Source organism: Haemorhous mexicanus, chromosome 38 (genome assembly GCF_027477595.1).
Source record: "Haemorhous mexicanus isolate bHaeMex1 chromosome 38, bHaeMex1.pri, whole genome shotgun sequence".
In the NCBI taxonomy this organism is placed as follows: Eukaryota; Metazoa; Chordata; class Aves; order Passeriformes; family Fringillidae; genus Haemorhous; species Haemorhous mexicanus.
In genome coordinates this window covers 486,106-508,079 of record NC_082378.1, presented here as the reverse complement: position 1 = coordinate 508,079, position 21,974 = coordinate 486,106, and the positions used below count along the sequence as shown (strand labels likewise).

Genomic DNA, 21,974 nt, shown 5'->3' with positions numbered 1-21,974 from the left:
TGGTAACTGGTCACTCCCAGTGGTCACTGGTCACTCCTGGATGGTCACTGGTCACTCAGTGGTCACTGGTCACTCTCAGTGGTCACTGGTCACTCCTGGATGGTCACTGGTCACTCTCAGTGGTCACTGGTCACTCCCAGGTGGTCACTGGTCACTCAGGGGTCACTCAGTGGTCACTGGTCACTCTCAGATGGTCAGTGGGTCAGTGGTCACTCGGTGGTCACTCAGGGGTCACTCAGTGGTCACCGGTCACTCAGGGGTCACTCAGGGGTCACTCAGGTGGTCACTCCCAGGTGGTCACTCAGGGGTCACTCAGCAGCCACTGGTCACTCAGGGGTCACTGGTCACTCAGGGGTCACTGGTCACTCAGGGGTCACTGGTCACTCAGGTGGTCACTCCCAGGTGGTCACTGGTCACTCAGTGGTCACTGGTCACTCAGAGGTCACTCAGGTGGTCACTCCCAGGTAGTCACCAGTCACTCAGTGGCCACTGGTCAATCAGGGGTCACTCCCAGGTGGTCACCGGTCACTCAGGGGTCACTCAGTGGTCACTCCCAGGTGGTCACTGGTCACTCAGAGGTCACTCAGAGGTCACTCAGAGGTCACTGGTCACTCCGTGGTCACTCCGTGGTCACTCTCAGGCCAGCACGTGAGCCACGGGCAGGCGCCGTGTCCGGCCCCCAGCGTTGGGCGGCACCACGATGGCCGGGGGGGCGGAGCCATCACTGCCGGGGGCGGGGCCACCATCGCCGAGGGCGGGGCCACCATCGCCGTCCTCCTCATCGTCGTCACTGTCGCCGTCCGGGGGCAGCCCTGGGGAGGGTTCCGGAAGGTTCTATGGGGGTTCTGGGAGGTTCTATGGGGGTTCTGGAAGGTTCCATGGGGGTTCTGGAAGATTCCATGGGGTTCTGGGGGAGTTCTGGAAGGTTCCATGGGGGTTCTGGAAGGTTCTATGGGGGTTCTGGAAAGTTCTATGGGGGTTCTGGAAGGTTCTATGGGGTTCTGGAAGGTTCCATGGGGTTCTGGAAGGTTCTATGGGGGTTCTGGGAGGTTCTATGGGGGTTCTGGAAGGTTCTATGGGGGTTCTGGAAGGTTCCATGGGGTTCTGGAAGGTTCTATGGGGGTTCTGGGAGGTTCTATGGGGGTTCTGGAAGGTTCCATGGGGTTCTGGAAGGTTCCATGGGGGTTCTGGAAGGTTCTATGGGGGTTCTGGGAGGTTCTATGGGGGTTCTGGGAGGTTCTATTGGAGGTTCTGGAAGGTTCTGTGGGGGTTCTGGGAGGTTCTATGGGGTTCTGGAAGGTTCTATGGGGGTTCTGGAAGGTTCTATGGGGCTTCTGGGAGGTTCCATGGGGGTTCTGGGAGGTTCTATGGGGTTCTGGAAGGTTCTATGGGGATTCTGGAAGGTTCCATGGGGTTCTGGAAGGTTCCATGGGGGTTCTGGAAGGTTCTATGGGGGTTCTGGGAGGTTCTATGGGAGTTCTGGGAGGTTCTATGGAGGTTCTGGAAAGTTCTATGGGGGTTCTGGAAGGTTCTATGGAGGTTCTGGGAGGGTCTATTGGAGGTTCTGGAATGTTCCATGGGGGTTCTGGAAGGTTCTGTGGGGTTCTGGAAGGTTCTATGGGGGTTCTGGAAGGTTCCATGGGGGTTCTGGAAGGTTCCATGGGGGTTCTGGAAGGTTCCATGGGGTCCTGGAAGGTTCTATGGGGGTTCTGGAAGGTTCCATGGGGGTTCTGGAAGGTTCTAAGCGGTAATGGAAGGTTCTATGGGGTTCTGGAAGGTTCCATGGGGGTTCTGAGAGGTTTCATGGGGGTTCTGGGAGGTTCTATGGGGTTCTGGAAGGTTCTATGGGGATTCTGGAAGGTTCCATGGGGTTCTGGAAGGTTCCATGGGGGTTCTGGAAGGTTCTAAGCGGTAATGGAAGGTTCTATGGGGTTCTGGAAGGTTCCATGGGGGTTCTGAGAGGTTTCATGGGGGTTCTGGAAGGTTCCATGGGGGTTTTCTAAGGGGATTCTGGGAGGTTCTAAGGGGGTTCTGGAGGGTTCCATGGGGGTTCTGGAAGGTTCCATGAGAGCCTCTAGAAGGTGCCATAGGGTTTCATGGGGGTTCCAGAGGGTCCTATGGGGGTTCTACAAGATTCCGGAAGGTTCTGTGGGCGTCCTGGAAGGTTCTAAAAGGTTCCATAGGCATTCTGGAAGGTTCCATGGGGGTTCTGGAAAGTTCTGTGGGGATTCTAGAGGGTTCCACAGGGTTCTACGGGGGGTGGTGGTGGTAGGGGGGGGGGGGTGTTCTAGAAGGTTCCACAGGCGTTCTACAGAAATTCCAGAAAGTTCCACGGGCATTCTCTCTCGAAGAAGAAGAAGAAGGGCAGCCCCTCCCCCCTTCAACCTCCCCCCATTCCCCCTCAGTCCTCCCATCCACCAGGGGGCGCCTCCTCCCCTCGATCCCCTCCATTCCCCTCACTTCCGCCTCCCCCGGGGCCCGCTCCCTCACCTCGGGCCTCCCTCCGGGCCCGCCGCCGGTCCCGGGGCAGGCTGTTACCGGCGGCCAGGAAGGCGGCTCCGCCCAGGGCGGCGGCGAACGGCAGCAGCAGCAGCGCCCGCAGCAGAGCCCCGGCCCCGCGCTGGTACGAGATGGCGGCGGCTCCGCCCCCCAGGGCGTCACTCACCTGAGGGCACAGGTGAGGGTGTGAGGGGAGCGGGCCCGGTGCTCCCCAGTGCGCCCAGTATGGACCCAGAGCTCTCCCAGTGCTCCCAGTATGGTCCTGGTGGTCTCCCAGTGCTCCCAGTATAGCCCTGGTGCTCTCCCAGTGCTCCCAGTATGGGCCCCGGTGTCACCAGGGTGGGCCCGGTGCCCTCACAGAGGCCCCGCCCCCTGGGGTGCCACTCATCTGAGGGGGCGGAGCCATAAAAAGGCGGGAACGGCGTGAGGGGAGCAGGCCCTGCCCCTCCCAGTGTTCCCAGTATGGGCCACAATGGCTCCCCAGTGCTCCCAGTGTCTCCCCAGTGCTCCCAGTATGGGCCCAGAGCCCTCCCAGTGCTCCCAGTATGGTCCTGGTGCTCTCCCAGTGCTCCCAGTATGGCCCCGGTGTCACCAGGGTGGGCCTGGTACGAGCCCGGTGCCCTCACAGAGGCCCCGCCCCCTGGCATGTCAATCAAGTGAAGGGGCAGGGTCATAAAAAAGGCGGGAAAGGCGTGAGGGGAGCAGGCCCCGCCCCTCCCAGTGCTCCCAGTATGGGCCCAGAGCTCTCCCAGTGCTCCCAGTATGGGCCCAGAGCTCTCCCAGTGCTCCCAGTATGGACCCAGAGCCCTCCCAGTGCTCCCAGTATGGACCCAGTGCCCTCGCAGTGCTCCCAGTATGGGCCCAGAGCCCTCCCAGTGCTCCCAGTATGGGCCCCGGTGTCACCAGGGTGGGCCTGGTACGAGCCCGGTGCCCTCACAGAGGCCCCGCCCCTCGGGTGTCAATCAAGTGAAGGGCCGGGGTCACAAAAAAGGCGGGAATGGCGTGAGGGGAGCAGGCCCCGCCCCTCCCAGTGCTCCCAGTAAGGGCCCAGAGCTCTCCCAGTGCTCCCAGTATGGTCCTGGTGCTCTCCCAGTGCTCCCAGTATGGCCCCGGTGTCACCAGGGTGGGCCTGGTACGAGCCCGGTGCCCTCACAGAGGCCCCGCCCCTCGGGTGTCAATCAAGTGAAGGGGCGGGGTCACAAAAAAGGCGGGAACGGTGTGAGGGGAGCAGGCCCCGCCCCTCCCAGTGCTCCCAGTATGGGCCCAGAGCTCTCCCAGTGCTCCCAGTATGGACCCAGAGCCCTCCCAGTGCTCCCAGTATGGGCCCAGAGCCCTCCCAGTGCTCCCAGTATGGACCCAGAGCTCTCCCAGTGCTCCCAGTATGGACCCAGAGCTCTCCCAGTGCTCCCAGTATGGTCCTGGTGGTCTCCCAGTGCTCCCAGTATGGTCCTGGTGGTCTCCCAGTGCTCCCAGTATGGCCCCAGTGTCACCAGGGTGGGCCCGGTGCCCTCACAGAGGCCCCACCCCTTGGGTGTCAATCAAGTGAAGGGGCAGGGTCATAAAAAAAGCGGGAATGGCGTGAGGGGAGAAGGCCCCGCCCCTCCCAGTGCTCCCAGTATGGGCCCAGAGCCCTCCCAGTGCTCCCAGTATGGCCCCAGTGTCACCAGGGTGGGCCTGGTACGAGCCCGGTGCCCTCACAGAGGCCCCGCCCCTCGGGTGTCAATCAAGTGAAGGGGCGGGGTCACAAAAAAGGCGGGAATGGCGTGAGGGAAGCAGGCCCCGCCCCTCCCAGTGCTCCCAGTATGGGCCCAGTGCCCTCCCAGTGCTCCCAGTATGGCCCCGGTGTCACCAGGGTGGGCCCGGTGCCCTCACAGAGGCCCCGCCCCCTGGCATGTCAATCAAGTGAAGGGGCAGGGTCATAAAAAAGGCGGGAAAGGCGTGAGGGGAGAAGGCCCCGCCCCTCCCAGTGCTCCCAGTAGGGACCCAGAGCCCTCCCAGTGTTCCCAGTATGGTCCTGGTGCTCTCCCAGTGCTCCCAGTATGGCCTCGGTGTCACCAGGGTGGGCCTGGTACGAGCCCGGTGCCCTCACAGAGGCCCCGCCCCTCGGGTGTCAATCAAGTGAAGGGGCAGGGTCACAAAAAAGGCGGGAACGGTGTGAGGGGAGAAGGCCCCCGCCCCTCCCAGTGCTCCCAGTATGGCCCCGGTGCTCTCCCAGTGCTCCCAGTATGGGCCCAGAGCTCTCCCAGTGCTCCCAGTATGGTCCTGGTGCTCTCCCAGTGCTCCCAGTATGGTCCTGGTGCTCTCCCAGTGCTCCCAGTAAGGGCCCAGAGCCCTCCCAGTGCTCCGAGTATGGGCCCAGAGCTCTCCCAGTGCTCCCAGTATGGCCCCGGTGCTCTCCCAGTGCTCCCAGTAAGGGCCCAGAGCCCTCCCAGTGCTCCCAGTATGGCCCCGGTGTCACCAGGGTGGGCCTGGTGCCCTCACAGAGGCCCCGCCCCCTGGGGTGCCACTCATCTGAGGGGGCGGAGCCATAAAAAGGCGGGAACGGCGTGAGGGGAGCAGGCCCCGCCCCTCCCAGTGTTCCCAGTATGGGCCACAATGGCTCCCCAGTGCTCCCAGTGTCTCCCCAGTGCTCCCAGTATGGGCCCAGAGCCCTCCCAGTGCTCCGAGTTTGGGCCACAATGGCTCCCCAGTGCTCCCAGTATGGACCGGTAAGGACCCAGTGCCTTCCCAGTGTGGGCCCAGTTCCCTCCCAGTCCCTCCCAGTTCCCCCCCAGTCCCTCCCAGTCCCTCCCAGTCCCTCCCACTCCCTCCCAGTCCCCCCCAGTCCCTCCCAGTCCATCCCAGTCCCCTCCCAGCCCCTCCCAGTCCCTCCCAGTCCCTCCCAGTTCCTCCCAGTCCCCCCCAGTCCCTCCCAGTCCCTCCCAGTCCATCCCAGTCCCCTCCCAGCCCCTCCCAGTCCCTCCCAGTCCCTCCCCAGTCCCTCCCAGTCCCTCCCAGTTCCCTCCCAGTCCCCTCCCAGTCCCTCCCAGTCCCCCCCAGTCCCTCCCAGTCCTTCCCAGTCCCTCCCAGTCCATTCCCAGTCCCTCCCAGTTCCCTCCCAGTCCCTCCCAGTTCCCTCCCAGTCCCTCCCAGTTCCTCCCAGTCCATCCCAGTCCATTCCCAGTCCATCCCAGTCCCTCCCAGTCCCTCCCAGTCCATCCCAATTCCCTCCCAGTCCCTCCCAGTTCCTCCCAGTCCCTCCCAATCCCCTCCCAGTCCCTCCCAGTTCCCTCCCAGTCCCCTCCCAGTCCCTCCCAGTCCATCCCAGTCCCTCCCAGTCCCCCCCAGTCCATTCCCAGTTCCCTCCCAGTCCATCCCAGCCCCTCCCAGTTCCCTCCCAGTCCCTCCCAGTTCCCCCCCCAGTCCCTCCCAGTCCCCTCCCAGTCCCTCCCAGTCCCTCCCAGTCCCTCCCAGTCCATCCCAGTCCCTCCCAGTCCCTCCCAGTCCCTCCCAGTCCCCCCCAGTTCCCTCCCAGTCCATCCCAGTTCCCTCCCAGTCCCTCCCAGTCCCTCCCAGTCCCTCCCAGTCTCACCAGTCCCACCAGGTAGGGGCTCCCAGCGTCTCCCAGTAAGTGCGAGGCCACGATCTGCAGCGCCTCGGCCGTGGAGCGGCGCCCGGGGGGCACCACGTACTGGGAGGGACTGGGATGAACTGGGAGGGACTGGGGCGGCGCCGGGGCCAGCCCAGTCCCTCCCAGTAACAGCCCAGTCCCTCCCAGTAACAGCCCAGTTCATCCCAGTAACAGCCCAGTCCATCCCAGTAACAGCCCAGTCCCTCCCAGTAACAGCCCAGTCCCTCCCAGTAACAGCCCAGTCCCTCCCAGTAACAGCCCAGTCCATCCCAGTAACAGCCCAGTCCCTCCCAGTAACAGCCCAGTCCATCCCAGGGCCAGCCCAGTTCATCCCAGTAACAGCCCAGTTCATCCCAGTAACCTCCCAGTCCCTCCCAGTAACAGCCCAGTCCCTCCCAGTAACAGCCCAGTTCATCCCAGTAACAGCCCAGTCCCTCCCAGTCCATCCCAGTTTGTTCCCAGTCCCCCCCAGTCCCTCCCAGTCCCTCCCAGTTCCTCCCAATCCCCTCCCAGTCCATCCCAGTCCGTCCCAGTTTGTTCCCAGTCCCTCCCACTTTGTTCCCAGTCCCTCCCAGTCCATCCCAGTTTGTTCCCAGTTCCCCCCCAGTCCCCCCCAGCTCCCTCCCAGTTTGTTCCCAGTCCCTCCCAGTCCGTCCCAGTTTGTTCCCAGTCCATCCCAGTAACAGCCCAGTCCATCCCAGTTCATCCCAGTTTGTCCCAGTCCATCCCAGTCCGTCCCAGTTTGTTCCCAGTTTGTCCCAGTCCGTCCCAGTTTGTTCCCAGTGCCTCCCAGTCCCTCCCAGTTCCTCCCAATCCCCTCCCAGTCCATCCCAGTCCGTCCCAGTTTGTTCCCAGTCCCTCCCAGTCCCTCCCAGTTTGTTCCCAGTCCATCCCAGTCCGTCCCAGTTTGTCCCAGTTCCCTCCCAGTTTGTTCCCAGTCCCTCCCAGTCCATCCCAGTTTGTCCCAGTCCCTCCCAGTTTGTTCCCAGTCCCTCCCAGTCCCTCCCAGTCCCTCCCAGTTTGTTCCCAGTCCGTCCCAGTCTCACCAGTAAGATGTCGGCCACGATGGCCCAGTTCAGGGACAGCAGGGTCTCCCCCAGGAAGATAAAAACCTGCGGGGGAGGGGCACGGGGGGCTCCCAGTTCACACCAGTTCAGACCAGTCCATCCCAGTTCCCTCCCAGTCCATCCCAGTTCCCTCCCAGTTCAGCCCAGTGCCCCCCAGTGACCTCAAACCCCCTCCCAGTTCATCCCAGCGACCCCCCCAGTTCCTCCCAGTTCCTCCCAGTTCCCTCCCAGTCCCTCCCAGTCCATCCCAGTTCCCTCCCAGTCCATCCCAGTCCCTCCCAGTCCCTCCCAGTTTGCTCCCAGTCCATCCCAGTGCCCCCCAATGACCTCAAATCCCCCCAAAATCCCCCCAAACCCCCCCAAATCCCCTCCCAGTCCATCCCAATCCCCTCCCAGTTTATCCCAGTCCATCCCAGTGACCCCAACCCCCCTCCCAGTTTGTCCCAGTTTGTCCCAGTCCATCCCAGTTTGCTCCCAGTGCCCCCAAATCCCCCCGAACCTCCCCCAAATCCCCTCCCAGTGACCCCAAACCCCCCCAAACCCCCCTCAAACCCCCTCAAAGCCCCTCCCAGTGACCCCAAACCCCCTCCCAGTTTGTCCCAGTCCCTCCCAGTTTGCTCCCAGTCCATCCCAGTGCTCCCCAATGACCCCAAATCCCCCCTAAATCCCCCCGAACCTCCCCCAAATCCCCTCCCAGTGACCCCAACCCCCCCAAATCCCCCCCAAACCCCCTCCCAGTGACCCCAACCCCCCTCCCAGTTTGTCCCAGTTTGTCCCAGTCCATCCCAGTTTGCTCCCAGTGCCCCCCTAGTGCCCCCAAATCCCCCCGAACCTCCCCCAAATCCCCTCCCAGTGACCCCAAACCCCCCCAAACCCCCCCAAACCCCCCAAACCCCCTCCCAGTGACCCCACCCCCCCTCCCAGTTTGTCCCAGTTTGTCCCAGTCCATCCCAGTGCTCACGTAGGCGGCGGGGGGGGCAGGGCTGGGCGCAGAGCAGCGCCAGCAGCAGGCAGGGCGCCCCCCCCAGGAGCCCCCAAACCCCCCCAAACCCCCCCCAAACCCCCTCCCAGTGACCCCAACCCCCCTCCCAGTTTATCCCAGTCCCTCCCAGTTTGCTCCCAGTCCATCCCAGTGCTCCCCAATGACCCCAAATTCCCCCGAAATCCCCCCGAACCTCCCCCAAATCCCCTCCCAGTGACCCCAAACCCCCCCAAACCCCCCCCAAATCCCCTCCCAGTGACCCCAAACCCCCCCCAAATCCCCCCAAACCCCCCCAAACCCCCTCCCAGTGACCCCAAACCCCCTCCCAGTTTCTCCCAGTCCCTCCCAGTTTGCTCCCAGTCCATCCCAGTGCTCCTCAATGACCCCAAATCCCCCCGAAATCCCCCCGAACCTCCCCCAAATCCCCCCCCAGGAGCCCCCAAACCCCCCCAAACCCCCCCAAATCCCCTCAACCCCCCCCAAACCCCCTCCCAGTGACCCCAAACCCCCTCCCAGTTTATCCCAGTCCCTCCCAGTCCATCCCAGTTTGCTCCCAGTGCCCCCCTAGTGCCCCCAAATCCCCCCGAACCTCCCCCAAATCCCCTCCCAGTGACCCCAAACCCCCCCAAACCCCCCCAAACCCCCTCCCAGTGACCCCAAACCCCCTCCCAGTTTGTCCCAGTTTGTCCCAGTCCATCCCAGTGCTCACGTAGGCGGCGGGGGGGCAGGGCTGGGCACAGAGCAGCGCCAGCAGCAGGCAGGGCGCCCCCCCCAGGAGCCCCCAAACCCCCCCAAATCCCCCTCAAACCCCTCCCAGTGACCCCAACCCCCCTCCCAGTTTGTCCCAGTCCATCCCAGTGCTCACGTAGGCGGCGGGGGGGCAGGGCTGGGCGCAGAGCAGCGCCAGCAGCAGGCAGGGCGCCCCCCCCAGGAGCCCCCAAACCCCCCCAAACCCCCCCCAAACCCCCCCAAACCCCCTCCCAGTGACCCCAACCCCCCTCCCAGTTTGTCCAGTTTGTCCCAGTTTGTCCCAGTCCATCCAGTGCTCACGTAGCAGCGGGGGGGCAGGGCTGGGCGCAGAGCAGCGCCAGCAGCAGGCAGGGCGCCCCCCCGGGAGCCCCCAAACCCCCCCAAATCCCCCTCAAACCCCCTCAAACCCCCCCAAACCCCCTCCCAGTGACCCCAAACCCCCCCAAACCCCCCCAAATCCCCTCCCAGTGACCCCAAACCCCCTCCCAGTTTGTCCCAGTTTGTCCCAGTCCATCCCAGTGCTCACGTAGGCGGCGCGGGGGGCAGGGCTGGGCGCAGAGCAGCGCCAGCAGCAGGCAGGGCGCCCCCCCCAGGAGCCCCCAAACCCCCCCAAATCCCCCCCAAATCCCCCCTCAAACCCCCCCAAACCCCCTCCCAGTGACCCCAAAGCCCCTCCCAGTTTATCCCAGTCCCTCCCAGTTTGCTCCCAGTCCATCCCAGTGCTCCTCAATGACCCCAAATCCCCCCGAAATCCCCCCGAACCTCCCCAAATCCCCCCCAGGAGCCCCCAAATCCCCCCAAACCCCACCAAACCCCCTCCCAGTGACCCCAAACCCCCCCCAACCCCCCCAAACCCCCTCCCAGTGACCCCAACCCCCCTCCCAGTTTGTCCCAGTTTGTCCCAGTCCATCCCAGTTTGCTCCCAGTGCCCCCCTAGTGCCCCCAAATCCCCCCGAACCTCCCCCAAATCCCCCCCCAGGAGCCCCCAAACCCCCCCAAACCCCCCCAAACCCCCTCCCAGTGACCCCAACCCCCCTCCCAGTTTGTCCCAGTTTGTCCCAGTCCATCCCAGTGCTCACGTAGGCGGCGGGGGGCAGGGCTGGGCGCAGAGCAGCGCCAGCAGCAGCAGGGCGCCCCCCCCAAACCCCCCCAAACCCCCCAAATCCCCTCCCAGTGACCCCAAACCCCCTCCCAGTTTATCCCAGTCCCTCCCAGTTTGCTCCCAGTCCATCCCAGTGCTCCTCAATGACCCCAAATCCCCCCGAAATCCCCCCAAACCTCCCCCAAATCCCCCCCCAGGAGCCCCCAAACCCCCCCAAACCCCCCTCAAATCCCCCCAAACCCCCCAAACCCCCTCCCAGTGACCCCAACCCCCCTCCCAGTTTGTCCCAGTTTGTCCCAGTCCATCCCAGTTTGCTCCCAGTGCCCCCCAATGACCCCAAATCCCCCCCAAATCCCCCCGAACCTCCCCCAAATCCCCTCCCAGTGACCCCAAACCCCCCCAAACCCCCCTCAAACCCCCTCCCAGTGACCCCAACCCCCCTCCCAGTTTGTCCAGTTTGTCCCAGTCCATCCCAGTGCTCACGTAGGCGCGGGGGGGCAGGGCTGGGCGCAGAGCAGCGCCAGCAGCAGGCAGGGCGCCCCCCCCAGGAGCCCCCCCGCGCACAGCAATGGATCCGCCCGGGGCTCGCGGGGGCGGAGCCTACGAGAAAGCTCCGCCCCCAGCCCCACCCCCAGCACCCCCGAGCCGCAGGTGAGCGCTCCGAACAGCAGGCTGGTGGGAGGGGGGAGGGGAGGGGTCAAAGGTCACGCCGGGGTTTAAATTCCCCCCCAAATCCTCTCAAAATATCCCCAAAAATTCACCCAAAAAATCTCAAATATCCCCGACCCCAAAAATGCCCAAAAATTCCTCAAAATGTCCCCAAAATTCACCAAATCAGCCCAAAAAATTACTCAAAAATTTCCCCTAAAAATCCCCAAAATGCCCCAAAAATTCCCCAAAAAAATCCCCCAAAATGCCCCAAAAATTCCCCAAAATTAACCCAAAATTCCTCAAAATGTCCCCAAAATTCCCCCCAAAAATCCCCCAAAATTCCCAAAAATCCCCCAAAATCCCCCAAAATGCCCCCAAAAATTCCACAAATGTCCCCAAAACCCCCCCAAATATCCCAAATATCTCCAAAAATTCCCCCAAAAATTCCCCAAATCTCCCCAAAATGGCCCAAAAATCCCCAAAAATCCCCCAAAATTCCTCAAAATGTCCCCAAAATTCCCCAAATCATCCCAAAAAATTCCTCAAAAATTCCCCCAAAAAATCCCCCAAAATTCCCCCAAAATCCCCAAAATGCCCCCAAAAATGCCACAAATGTCCCCAAAACCACCCCAAATATCCTAAATATCTCCAAAAATTCCCCCAAAATTCCCAAAATCTCCCCAAAATCCCTAAAAATTCCCAAAAAATCCCCAAAAATTCCCAAAAATTCCCCAAACCCCCCATAAATCCCCCCAAAATTCCCCAAAAATCCCAAAAAATTCCTGAAAAATCCCCAAAAATTCCCCAAACCCCCCAAAATTTCCCTAAAAATCCTCCAAAAATTCCCAAAAATCCCCCAAAAATCCCCCAAAATCCCCAAAAATTCCCAAAAATTCCCCAAACCCCCCAAAAAGCCCCAAAACGCCCCAAATTTTGGCCACACCCACCTCTGGTCGCCTGGCAACGCCGCCCCCCCCGGCAGGGCTGCCCCTCCCCCCGCGCCAGGCGGGCTCGGAACAGGAAGGCCGGAGCCCAGAGCGCCAGGGCGCCGGTGACAAAGGCCACGGCCGTGAAGCCCAGCGTGGACAGCACCAGGGTGTGGCTGGGGAGAGGGAAAAGTCAGAATTCCCCAAAAAAATCCCGAAATCCCAAAAAAAACCCCGTGAAAATGGAGCGAAATGGGAAAATTCTGCACAGAAATGGCCAAAAACGGCTCAAAATGGGGAAATTCCACCCCAAAATCCACCCCAAAACGGCCTTGGGGACACTCAAAATGACATCACAGGTGGGGGACACAAAGAGTGAGAATTCCCCAAAAAAATCCCGAAATCCCAAAAAAAACCCCGTGAAAATGGAGCAAAAATGGCCAAAAATGGCCAATACCCGGCTCAAATCCACCAAAAATGGCTCAAATCCACCCAAAAATGGCCTTGGGGACACCGGGGACAAAGGACACTGAGGGTGGACAGCACCAGGGTGCGGCTGGGGAGAGGGAAAAGTCAGAATTCCCCAAAAAAATCCCGAAATCCCAAAAAAAAACCCCGTGAAAATGGAGCAAAATGGGAAAATTCTGCACAGAAATGGGCAAAAACGGCTCAAATCCACCCAAAAATGGCTCAAATCCACCCAAAAACGGCCTTGGGACACCGGTGACAAAGGACACCAAAGTGAGGGACACAATGAGTGAGAATTCCCCAAAAAAATTCCGAAATCCCAAAAAAAAACCCATTTAAAATGGCCAAAAATGGGCAAAAACGGCTCAAATCCACCCAAAAATGGCTCAAATCCACCCAAAAACGGCCTTGGGGACACTGGTGACAAAGGACACTGAGCGTGGACAGCACCAGGGTGCGGCTGGGGAGAGGGAAAGGTCAGAATTGCCCAAAAAAATCCCGAAATCCCAAAAAAAACCCCGTGAAAATGGAGCAAAATGGGAAAATTCTGCACAGAAATGGGCAAAAATGGCTCAAATCCACCCAAAAATGGCTCAAATCCACCCAAAAATGGCCCTGGGGACACCGGTGACAAAGGACAGGGAAGTGAGGAACACAAAGAGTCAGAATTCCCCAAAAAAATCCCGAAATCCCAAAAAAAACCCCGTGAAAATGGCCAAAAATGGGAATTTCTCCCCAAAATCGCCCCCCCACCCCCAGAATGACCCAAAGTGACCCCGGCCGGTCAGGGGTCACTCGGGGTCACTCAGGGTCACTCAGGGTCACTCAGGGGTCACTCAGGGGTCACTCAGGGTCACTCAGAGGTCACTCAGGGGTCACTCAGGGGTCACTCAGGGTCACTCAGGGGTCAGGGGTCACTCAGGGGTCACTCAGGGGTCACTCGGGGTCACTCAGGGTCACTCAGGGGTCACTCAGGGTCACTCAGGGGTCACTCAGGGTCACTCAGGGTCACTCAGAGGTCACTCAGGGTCACTCGGGTCACTCAGGGGTCACTCGGGGGTCACTCAGGGGTCACTCAGGGTCACTCAGGGGTCACTCAGGGGTCACTCAGGGGTCACTCAGGGGTCACTCAGGGTCACTCAGGGGTCACTCAGGGGTCACTCGGGGGTCACTCAGGGGTCACTCACTTGCGGCCGAGCTGGCGCAGGTCGTGGCCCCAGGAGTGGGGGAGGGGCCGGGCAGTGGCCGCCGCCCCGTCCAGGCCGCCCCGGGGGGGGTCGCTGACCACGGCCAGGAGCAGCAGCAGGGCCAGCAGCCCCAGGACAGGGGTCACCTGGGGGGAGGGGCCAGCCGTCACCCATGGGTCACCCCGGGGTCACCCGGGGTCACTCGGGGTCATCCGGGGTCACTCAGGGTCATTTGGGGTCATTTAGAGGAGATTTGGGGTCATTTAGAGGGGATTTGGGGTCATTTAAGGGTTAAAATTGGGCGATTTGGGGTCATTCAGGGGTCAGGGGTCACTCAGGGGTCAGGGGTCACTCAGGGGTCACTCAGGGGTCAGGGGTCATCTGAGGGTGAATTTTTGGGGTGAATTTTGGGGTTTTTGGGTGAATTTTTGGGTGAATTTTTGGGGTGAATTTTGGGGTTTTTGGGTGAATTTTTAGGGTGAATTTTTGGGGCGAATTTTGGGGTTTTTGGGTGAATTTATAGGGTGAATTTTTGGGGCGAATTTTGGGGTTTTTGGGTGAATTTATAGGGTGAATTTTTGGGGCGAATTTTGGGGTTTTTGGGTGAATTTATAGGGTGAATTTTTGGGGCGAATTTTGGGGTTTTGGGTGAATTTTTGCGTGAATTTTTTGGGTGAATTTTGGGTAATTTTTTGGGGTTTTTGGGTGAATTTCGGGGTGAATTTTGGGGTGAATTTTGGGGTTTTGGGGGCTGTTTCTCCCCCCGCCCCTCCCCCACTCACCCGCAGCGCCCAGCGCCAATCGGCCGCCAGGTCCTTGACCTTTGACCCCGCGATGTAACCCAGCCCGCTGCGGGGGGAGGGGCGGGGTCAGGGGGGGAAAGGGGCGTGGCACATCCACCAAGCCCCTCCCCCACCTCTCACCTGCCCAGGTAGAACCCCCAGCCCCTCCCCCTCCCCCCCAGCCCCTCCCCCAGTCTCACCTGCCCAGGTAGAACCCCCAGCCCCTCCCCCTCCCCCCCAGCCCCTCCCCCACCTCACCTGCCCAGGTAGAACCCACAGCCCCTCCCCCTCCCCACAGCCCCTCCCCCACCTCACCTGCCCAGTAGAACCCCCAGCCCCTCCCCCACAGCCCCTCCCCCACCTCACCTGCCCAGGTGGAACCCACAGCCCCTCCCCCACCTCACCTGCCCAGGTGGAACCCACAGCCCCTCCCCCTCCCCAGCCCCTCCCCCACCCCCCCAGCCCCTCCCCCAGTCTCACCTGCCCAGGTACAACCCCCAGCCCCTCCCCCACCTCACCTGCCCAGGTAGAACCCCCAGCCCCTCCCCCTCCCCCCCAGCCCCTCCCCCTCCCCCCCAGCCCCTCCCACCTCTCACCTGCCCAGGTCAAACCCCAGCCCCTCCCCCTCCCCCCAGCCCCTCCCCCTACCCCCCCAGCCCCTCCCCCTCCCCCCCAGCCTCTCCCCCTCTCTCACAGCCCCTCCCCCAGTCTCACCTGCCCAGGTAAAACCCCCAGCCCCTCCCCCTCCCCCCCAGCCCCTCCCCCTCTCACCTGCCCAGGGGCACGGCCAGGTAGAAGCCGCCCAGGGCGCGGCTGCGGGCGGGGCCGCGGAACAGGTCGGCCACCAAGGTGGGCGCCAGGGTGGAGTAGGCGGCCTCGCCCACGCCCACCAGGGCCCGGCCGGCCAGGAGGGCCCCAAAGTGCTGGGGGGGGGAGGGGCAGGGTCAGGGACCCCTCCCCCACCTTCCTGACCCTTCCCCCACCTTCCTGACCCCTCCCCCACCTTCCTCACCCCTCCCCCACCCTGCCCTGCCCCACCCCCACCAGGGCCCGGCCGGCCAGGAGGGCCCCGAAGTGCTGGGGGGGGGAGGGGCAGGGTCAGGGACCCCTCCCCCACCTTCCCGACCCCTCCCCCACCTTCCTGACCCCTCCCCCACCCTGCCCTGCCCCACCCCCACCTTCCCGACCCCTCCCCCACCTTCCTGACCCCTCCCCCACCCTGCCCTGCCCCACCCCCACCTTCCTGACCCCTCCCCACCTTCCTGACCCCTCCCCCACCCTGCCCTGCCCCTCCCCCACCCTGCCCTGCCCCACCCCCACCCCACCTTCCATCCCAGGTGGGCTCAAACCTGGCCCCAGGTGTGACCCAGGTGTGTCCCTGCCCCCCCCAGGTGTGTCCTCAATGTCCCCAGGTGTGCCAGGTGTGTCCCAGGTGTGACCCAGGTGTGACCCAGGTGTGTCCCTGCCCCCCCCCCAGGTGTGTCCCAGGTGTGCCCAGGTGTGTCCCAGGTGTGCCAGGGTGTCCCAGGTGTATCTCAGGTGTCCCCAGGTGTGTCCCAGGTGTGCCCTGGTGTGCCCAGGTGTATTCCAGGTGTGCCCAGGTGTGCCCAGGTGTGTCTCAGGTGTGTCCCCAATGTCGTCAGGTGTGCCCAGGTGTCCCCAATGTCCCCAGGTGTGTCCAAGTGTGTCCCAGGTGTGTCCCCAATATCCCCAGGTGTGCCCAGGTGTGTCCCTGACCCCCCAGGTGTATCTCAGGTGTGTCCCAGGTGTGTCCCAGGTGTGCCCAGGTGTGCCCAGGTGTGTCCCCAATGTCCCCAGGTGTGCCCAGGTGTGCCCAGGTGTGCCCAGGTGTGTCCCCAATGTCCCCAGGTGTGTCCCAGGTGTGCCCAGGTGTGTCCCTGACCCCCCAGGCGTGTCCCCAATGTCCCCAGGTGTGTCCTCAATGTCCCCAGGTGTGCCCAGGTGTGCCCAGGTGTGTCCCTGACCCCTCAGGTGTCCCCAGGTGTGTCCCCAATATCCCCAGGTGTGTCCCAGGTGTGCCCAGGTGTGTCCCAGGGTGTGTCCTCAATGTCCCCAGGTGTGCCCAGGTGTGCCCAGGTGTGTCCCTGACCCCCCAGGTGTGTCCCCAATGTCCCCAGGTGTGTCCCAGGTGTGTCCAGGTGTGTCTCAGGTGTGCCCAGGTGTGTCCCAGGTGTGTCCCCAATGTCCCCAGGTGTGTCTCAGCTGTGTACCTGACCCCCCAGATGTGTCCCAGGTGTGCCCAGGTGTGTCCCAGGTGTATCTCAGGTGTGTCCCTGACCCCCCAGGTGTGCCCAGGTGTGTCCCTGACCCCCCAGGTGTGTCCCAGGTGTGTCCCAGGTGTGCCCAGGTGTGTCCCTGACCCCCCAGGTGTGTCCCCAATGTCCCCAGGTGTATCTCAGGTGTGCCCAGGTGTCCCCAGGTGTGTCCCCAATGTCCCCAGGTGTGTCCCCAGATGTGCCCAGGTGTGTCCCTGACCCCCCAGGTGTGTCCCCAATGTCCCCAGGTGTGTCCCAGGTGTGCCCAGGTGTCTCTCAGGTGTGCCCAGGTGTGTCCCTGACCCCCCAGGTGTGTCCCAGGTGTGCCCAGGTGTGTCCCCAATGTCCCCAGGTGTGCACAGGTGTGTCCCTGACCCCCCAGGTGTGCCCAGGTGTCTCCAGGTGTGTCCCCAATGTCCCCAGGTGTATTTTGCCTGTCCCCAGGTGTGTCCCTGACCCCCAGGTGTGTCTCAGCTGTGTCCCTGACCCCCCAGGTGTGCCCAGGTGTGCCCAGGTGTGTCCCTGACCCCCCAGGTGTGTCCCAGGTGTGCCCAGGTGTGTCCCTGACCCCCCAGGTGTGTCCCCAATGTCCCCAATATCCCCAGGTGTGCCCAGGTGTGTCCCTGACCCCCCCAGGTGTGTCCCTGACCCCCCAGGTGTGCCCAGGTGTGCCCAGGTGTGTCCCTGACACCCCAGGTGTGTCCCTGACCCCCCAGGTGTGCCCAGGTGTGTCTCCAATGTCTCCAAGTGTGCCCAGGTGTGCCCAGGTGTCCCCAGGTGTGCCCAGGTGTGCCCAGGGGTGTCCCAGGTGTATCTCAGGTGTGCCCCCAATGTCCCCAGTTGTGCCCAGGTGTGTCCCAGGTGTGTCCCTGACCCCCGAGGTGTGTCCCAGGTGTGTCCCAGGTGTGCCCAGGTGTGTCCCTGACCCCCCAGGTGTGCCCAGGTGTGTCCCAGGTGTATCTCAGGTGTGCCCAGCTGTGCCCAGGTGTGCCCCAGGTGTATCTCAGGTGTGTCCCCAGGTGTGTCCCTGACCCCCCAGGTGTGTCCCTGACCCCCCCAGGTGTGACCCAGGTGTGCCCAGGTGTGTCCCAGGTGTGCCCAGGTGTGCCCAGGTGTGTCCAGGTGTCTCTCAGGTGTGCCCAGGTGTGTCCCTGACCCCCCAGGTGTGTCCCAGGTGTGCCCAGGTGTGTCCCCAATGTCCCCAGGTGTGTCCTCAATGTCCCCAGGTGTGCCCAGGTGTGTCCCTGACCCCCCAGGTGTGCCCAGGTGTCTCCAGGTGTGTCCCATGTGTGTCCCAATATCCCCAGGTGTGCCCAGGTGTGTCCCTGACACCCCCCAGGTGTGTCCCAGGTGTGCCCAGGTGTGCCCAGGTGTGTCCCTGATCCCCCAGGTGTGTCCCTGACCCCCCAGGAGTGCCCAGGTGTCCCCCAGTGTGTGTCCCTGACCCCCCAGGTGTGCCCAGGTGTGTCCCTGACCCCCCAGGTGTCCCCAGGGTGTGCCCAGGTGTGCCCAGGTGTGTCCCTGACCCCTCCCAGGTGTATCTCAGGTGTGTCCCAGGTGTGTCCCTGACCCCCCAGGTGTGTCCCCAATGTCCCCAGGTGTATCTCAGGTGTGCCCAGGTGTCCCCAGGTGTGTCCCAGGTGTGCCCAGGGTGTGTCCCTGACCCCCCAGGTGTGCCCAGGTGTGTCCCAGGTGTGTCCCCAATATCCCCAGGTGTGCCCAGGTGTGTCCCAGGTGTGCCCAGGTGTGTCCCCAATGTCCCCAGGTGTGTCCTCAAGTGTCCCCAGGTGTGCCCAGGTGTGCCCAGGTGTGCCCAGGTGTGCCTCACCTGCGGGGGCACGAAGCTGGTGGCCAGGGTGACCCCGGACCAGAGCGCCAGCCCCAGCGCCAGGAGCCGCTTGCGGCTGTGCGGTCCCCGAGGAAGCCGAAGAGAGGAGCCAGCACCAGGTAACTGCTGATGAACACTGCCCAGGTGACACCGGGGGACACAGGGTGGGACAGGTGAGGGACAGGTGAGGGGAAAGAAAAATTAAAACAAAAAAAATCCACCCAAAAATGACCTAAAAATGAGAAATAAACAATAAAAAAAAGCCCAAAAGTGCTGAGGGACACTGGGACAGGTGGGACAGGTGGGACAGGTGGGGACAGGTGGGACAGGGGAGGGACAGGTGAGGGGAAATAAAAATTATAACAAAAAAAATCCACCAAAAATGACCCAAAAATGAGTGAAAAATGAAAAAAAAACCCAAAAAAATCCCAAAAATTTCCCTCAAAAATAAAAAAAAAAACCCAAAAATTTTCCCCAAAAAACAAACAAAAAAAATTTCCCTCAAAAAACCCCCAAAAAATCCCAAAATTTCCCTCAAAAAAATCCAAAAATTTCCCCCCAAAAAATCCCCCCAAAAAAATCGCAAAAAATTCCCAAAAATTTCTCCCCAAAACCCCAAAAAATCTCAAAAATTTCCCCCAAAAAATCCCAAAAATTTCCCCCCAAAACCAAAAAAAGATCCCAAAAATTTCCCCCAAAAAACCCAAAAAAGTCCCAAAAATTTCCCCCAAAAAACACAAAAAAATCCCAAAATTTCCCACAAAAAACGCAAAAAATCCCAAAAATTTCTCTCCCCAAAAAATTCCCCAAAATTCCCCCAAGGCTGGGCGTGGCCGGAAGTGGGCGTGGCCGAAAGTGGGCGTGGCCTCACCTGTCTGCAGGAGGCCGGAGCTGCTGTCGCCGATGCCGAAATAATCCTCGACCTCGGGCAGCACACCTGGGGGGAGGGGCGGGGCTGGGACACGCCCACAGCCACGCCCCAACGCTGGAGACGCACCTGGGACGCGCCCAGGACACGCCCACTCATCTGGGACACGCCCACAGCCACGCCCCAACGCTGGAGACGCACCTGGGACACGCCCAGGACACGCCCACTCATCTGGGAAACGCCCACAGCCACGCCCCAACGCTGGAGACGCACCTGGGACACGCCCAGGACATGCCCATTCGCCTGGGAAACGCCCACAGCCACGTCCGAACGCACCTGGGACCACACCCAGGACACACCCACACGTGGGCCATGCCCAGGGCCACGCCCGAACGCACCTGGGACACGCCCGCTCACCTGGGACCACACCCAGGACACACCCATACGTGTGGGACACGCCCACAACACACCTGAGCCCCTCCCCATTCCTGGCCCCGCCCTTTCCTGGGCCCCACCCCCTTTACCCGCCACGGTGAACCTGTCCATGTAATTAAGGAGGTTAATTAAGCGCAGCATGGCCACGCCCCTTTCCCCGAGCCCCTCCCTCATTTCCCAAGCCCCTCCCCATCCTGGCCCCGCCCCCTTTACCTGCCACAGTGAACCTGTCCATGTAATTAAGGAGGTTAATAAGGCTCAGCACGGCCACGCCCCCTTTCCCTGAGCCCCTCCCCTTTCCTTAAGCCCCTCCCCATTCTTTAAGCCCCACCCCCCTGTGGCCCCGCCCCCTTTACCCGCCACGGTGAACCTGTCCATGTAATTAAGGAGGTTAATTAAGCGCAGCATGGCCCCGCCCCCTTTCCCCGAGCCCCTCCCTCATTTCCCAAGCCCCTCCCCATCCTGGCCCCGCCCCCTTTACCCGCCACCGTGAACCTGTCCATGTAATTAAGGAAATTAATTAAGCACAGCAAGGCCACGCCCCCTTTCTCCGAGCCCCTCCCTCATTTCCCAAGCCCCTCCCCATTCTCTAAGCCCCTCCCCACCCTGGCCCCGCCCCCTGCTTGGCCCCGCCCCCTTTACCCGCCACGGTGAACCTGTCCATGTAATTAAGGAAATTAATTAAGCACAGCACGGCCACGCCCCCTTTCCCCGAGCCCCTCCCTCATTTCCCAAGCCCCTCCCCATTCTCTAAGCCCCTCCCCATTCCTTTAGCCCCGCCCCCTGCTTGGCCCCGCCCCCTTTACCTGCCACGGTGAACCTGTCCATGTAATTAAGGAGGTTAATTAAGCACAGCACGGCCACGCTCAGGTGGGGGCGGGGCGGAGGGGGCGGGGCTTTGCCCGCGGGGGGCGGGGCCACCTCCGGCTCCGGCCCCGCCCCCACCGTGACGTCATCGGGGCGAGCCAGGGTGGGGGAGGGGCAGGGGGAGGCCATGGGGGGGGGAGGGGAGGGGGGAGCTGGGGGGGGGAGGGGGAAGAGAAGGGGGGGAGGGGAGAAATTCAACAAAATTCAACAAAATTCAACAAAATTCACCCAAAAACATCACAAAATTCACCCAAAACTCACCCAAAATTCAACAAAATTCACCCAAAAATCCGAAATTTCAACCAAAATTCACCCAAACTTCAACAAAATTCAACAAAATTCACCCAAAATTCAACCAAAATTCACCAAAAAAATCCTAAAATTCAACAAAACTCACCCGAAAACCCCAAAATTCACCCAAAATTCAACCAAAATTCACCCAAAAACCCAAAATTCAAAAAATTCACCCGGAAAAGCCAAAATTCACCCGAAAAACCCAAAATTCACCCCAAACCCCCAAAATTCACCCAAAATTCACCCAAAATTCAACAAAATTCACCCAAAAACCCCAAAATTGACCCAAAATTCACCCGAAAAACCAAAAATTCACCCCAAATTCACCACAAAAACCAAAAATTCACCCAAAACTCACCCAAAATTCAACAAAATTCAACCAAAATTCAACAAAATTCACCCAAAAACCCCAAATTTCACCCAAAATTCACCCAAAATTTAACAAAATTCACCCGAAAAACCCAAAATTCAATAAAATTCACCCCAAAAGCCAAAATTCAACAAAATTCACCCCAAAACCCAAAATGCAACAAAATTCACCCAAAATTCACGCAAAAAAACCAAAATTCACCCACAATTCACCCAAAATTCACCAAAATTCACCCAAAAACCCCAAAATTCAACAAAATTCACCCGAAAAACCAAAAATTCACCCAATCAATTCACCCAAAATCCATCCAAATTCAGCCAAAAAACCAAAATTCACCCAAAATTCACCCAAAAAACCAAAATCCAACAAAATTCACCGAAAATTCACCCGAAATTCAACAAAATTGACCCAAAATCCCCCAAAATGCAACAAAATTCACCCAAAAACCCCAAAATTCACCCCAAAAACCCCAAAATTAAACAAAATTCACCCGAAAAAACAAAATTAACCCAAAATTAACCCAAAAAATCCCAGAAATCCCCAAAAATTCCCATTAATTTCCCCCAAAAATCCCCAAAATCCCCCCAAAAAATTCCAAAAAATTCCCCCAAAATTCCCTAAAAATCCCCAAAAAAATTCCCCCAAAAAATCCCCAAAAAAATCCCCGAATTTCCACCCAGAAGTTCCCCCCAAGATTCCCCAAAACTCCCAAAAAATTCCCCCAAAATTCCCCTCAAAAATTCCCAAAAAAATCCCCCAAAATGTCCCCGAAAATTCCCAAGAATGTCCCCCAAAATTCTCCCCAAATCCCCCCAAAAATTCCCTCAAAACTCCTCCAAAATTCCAAAAAAAATCCCAAAAAATTCCCCCAAAATTTGCCAATAATTCCTCCAAAAAATTCCCCAAAATCCCCCCAAAATTCCCCAAAAAATCCCCCCAAAATTCCCATGAATTTCCCCCCAAAAATCCCAAAAAATTCCCCAAAAATTCCCCCTTAAAAAATCCCCCAAAT

The 21,974-nt window shown here is 60.4% G+C and overlaps 1 protein-coding gene across 1 annotated transcript in view; it reads right to left on the bottom strand.

The window, feature by feature from the left end:
- LOC132341319 (protein spinster homolog 1-like) overlaps window positions 1-21,974 on the bottom strand; it is a 28,420-nt gene that overhangs the window by 2,459 nt on the left and 3,987 nt on the right. Inside the window, 16 exon segments of the mRNA XM_059872777.1 lie at window positions 56-447; window positions 567-812; window positions 2,491-2,665; window positions 6,071-6,169; window positions 7,156-7,221; window positions 9,024-9,101; window positions 9,988-10,002; window positions 10,508-10,682; window positions 11,605-11,763; window positions 13,243-13,388; window positions 14,025-14,091; window positions 14,796-14,947; window positions 18,129-18,208; window positions 18,211-18,264; window positions 19,000-19,065; window positions 20,238-20,422. Of these exon segments, the coding sequence (XP_059728760.1) occupies window positions 637-812; window positions 2,491-2,665; window positions 6,071-6,169; window positions 7,156-7,221; window positions 9,024-9,101; window positions 9,988-10,002; window positions 10,508-10,682; window positions 11,605-11,763; window positions 13,243-13,388; window positions 14,025-14,091; window positions 14,796-14,947; window positions 18,129-18,208; window positions 18,211-18,264; window positions 19,000-19,065; window positions 20,238-20,422 (1,693 nt within the window). The 3' untranslated portion in view covers window positions 56-447; window positions 567-636.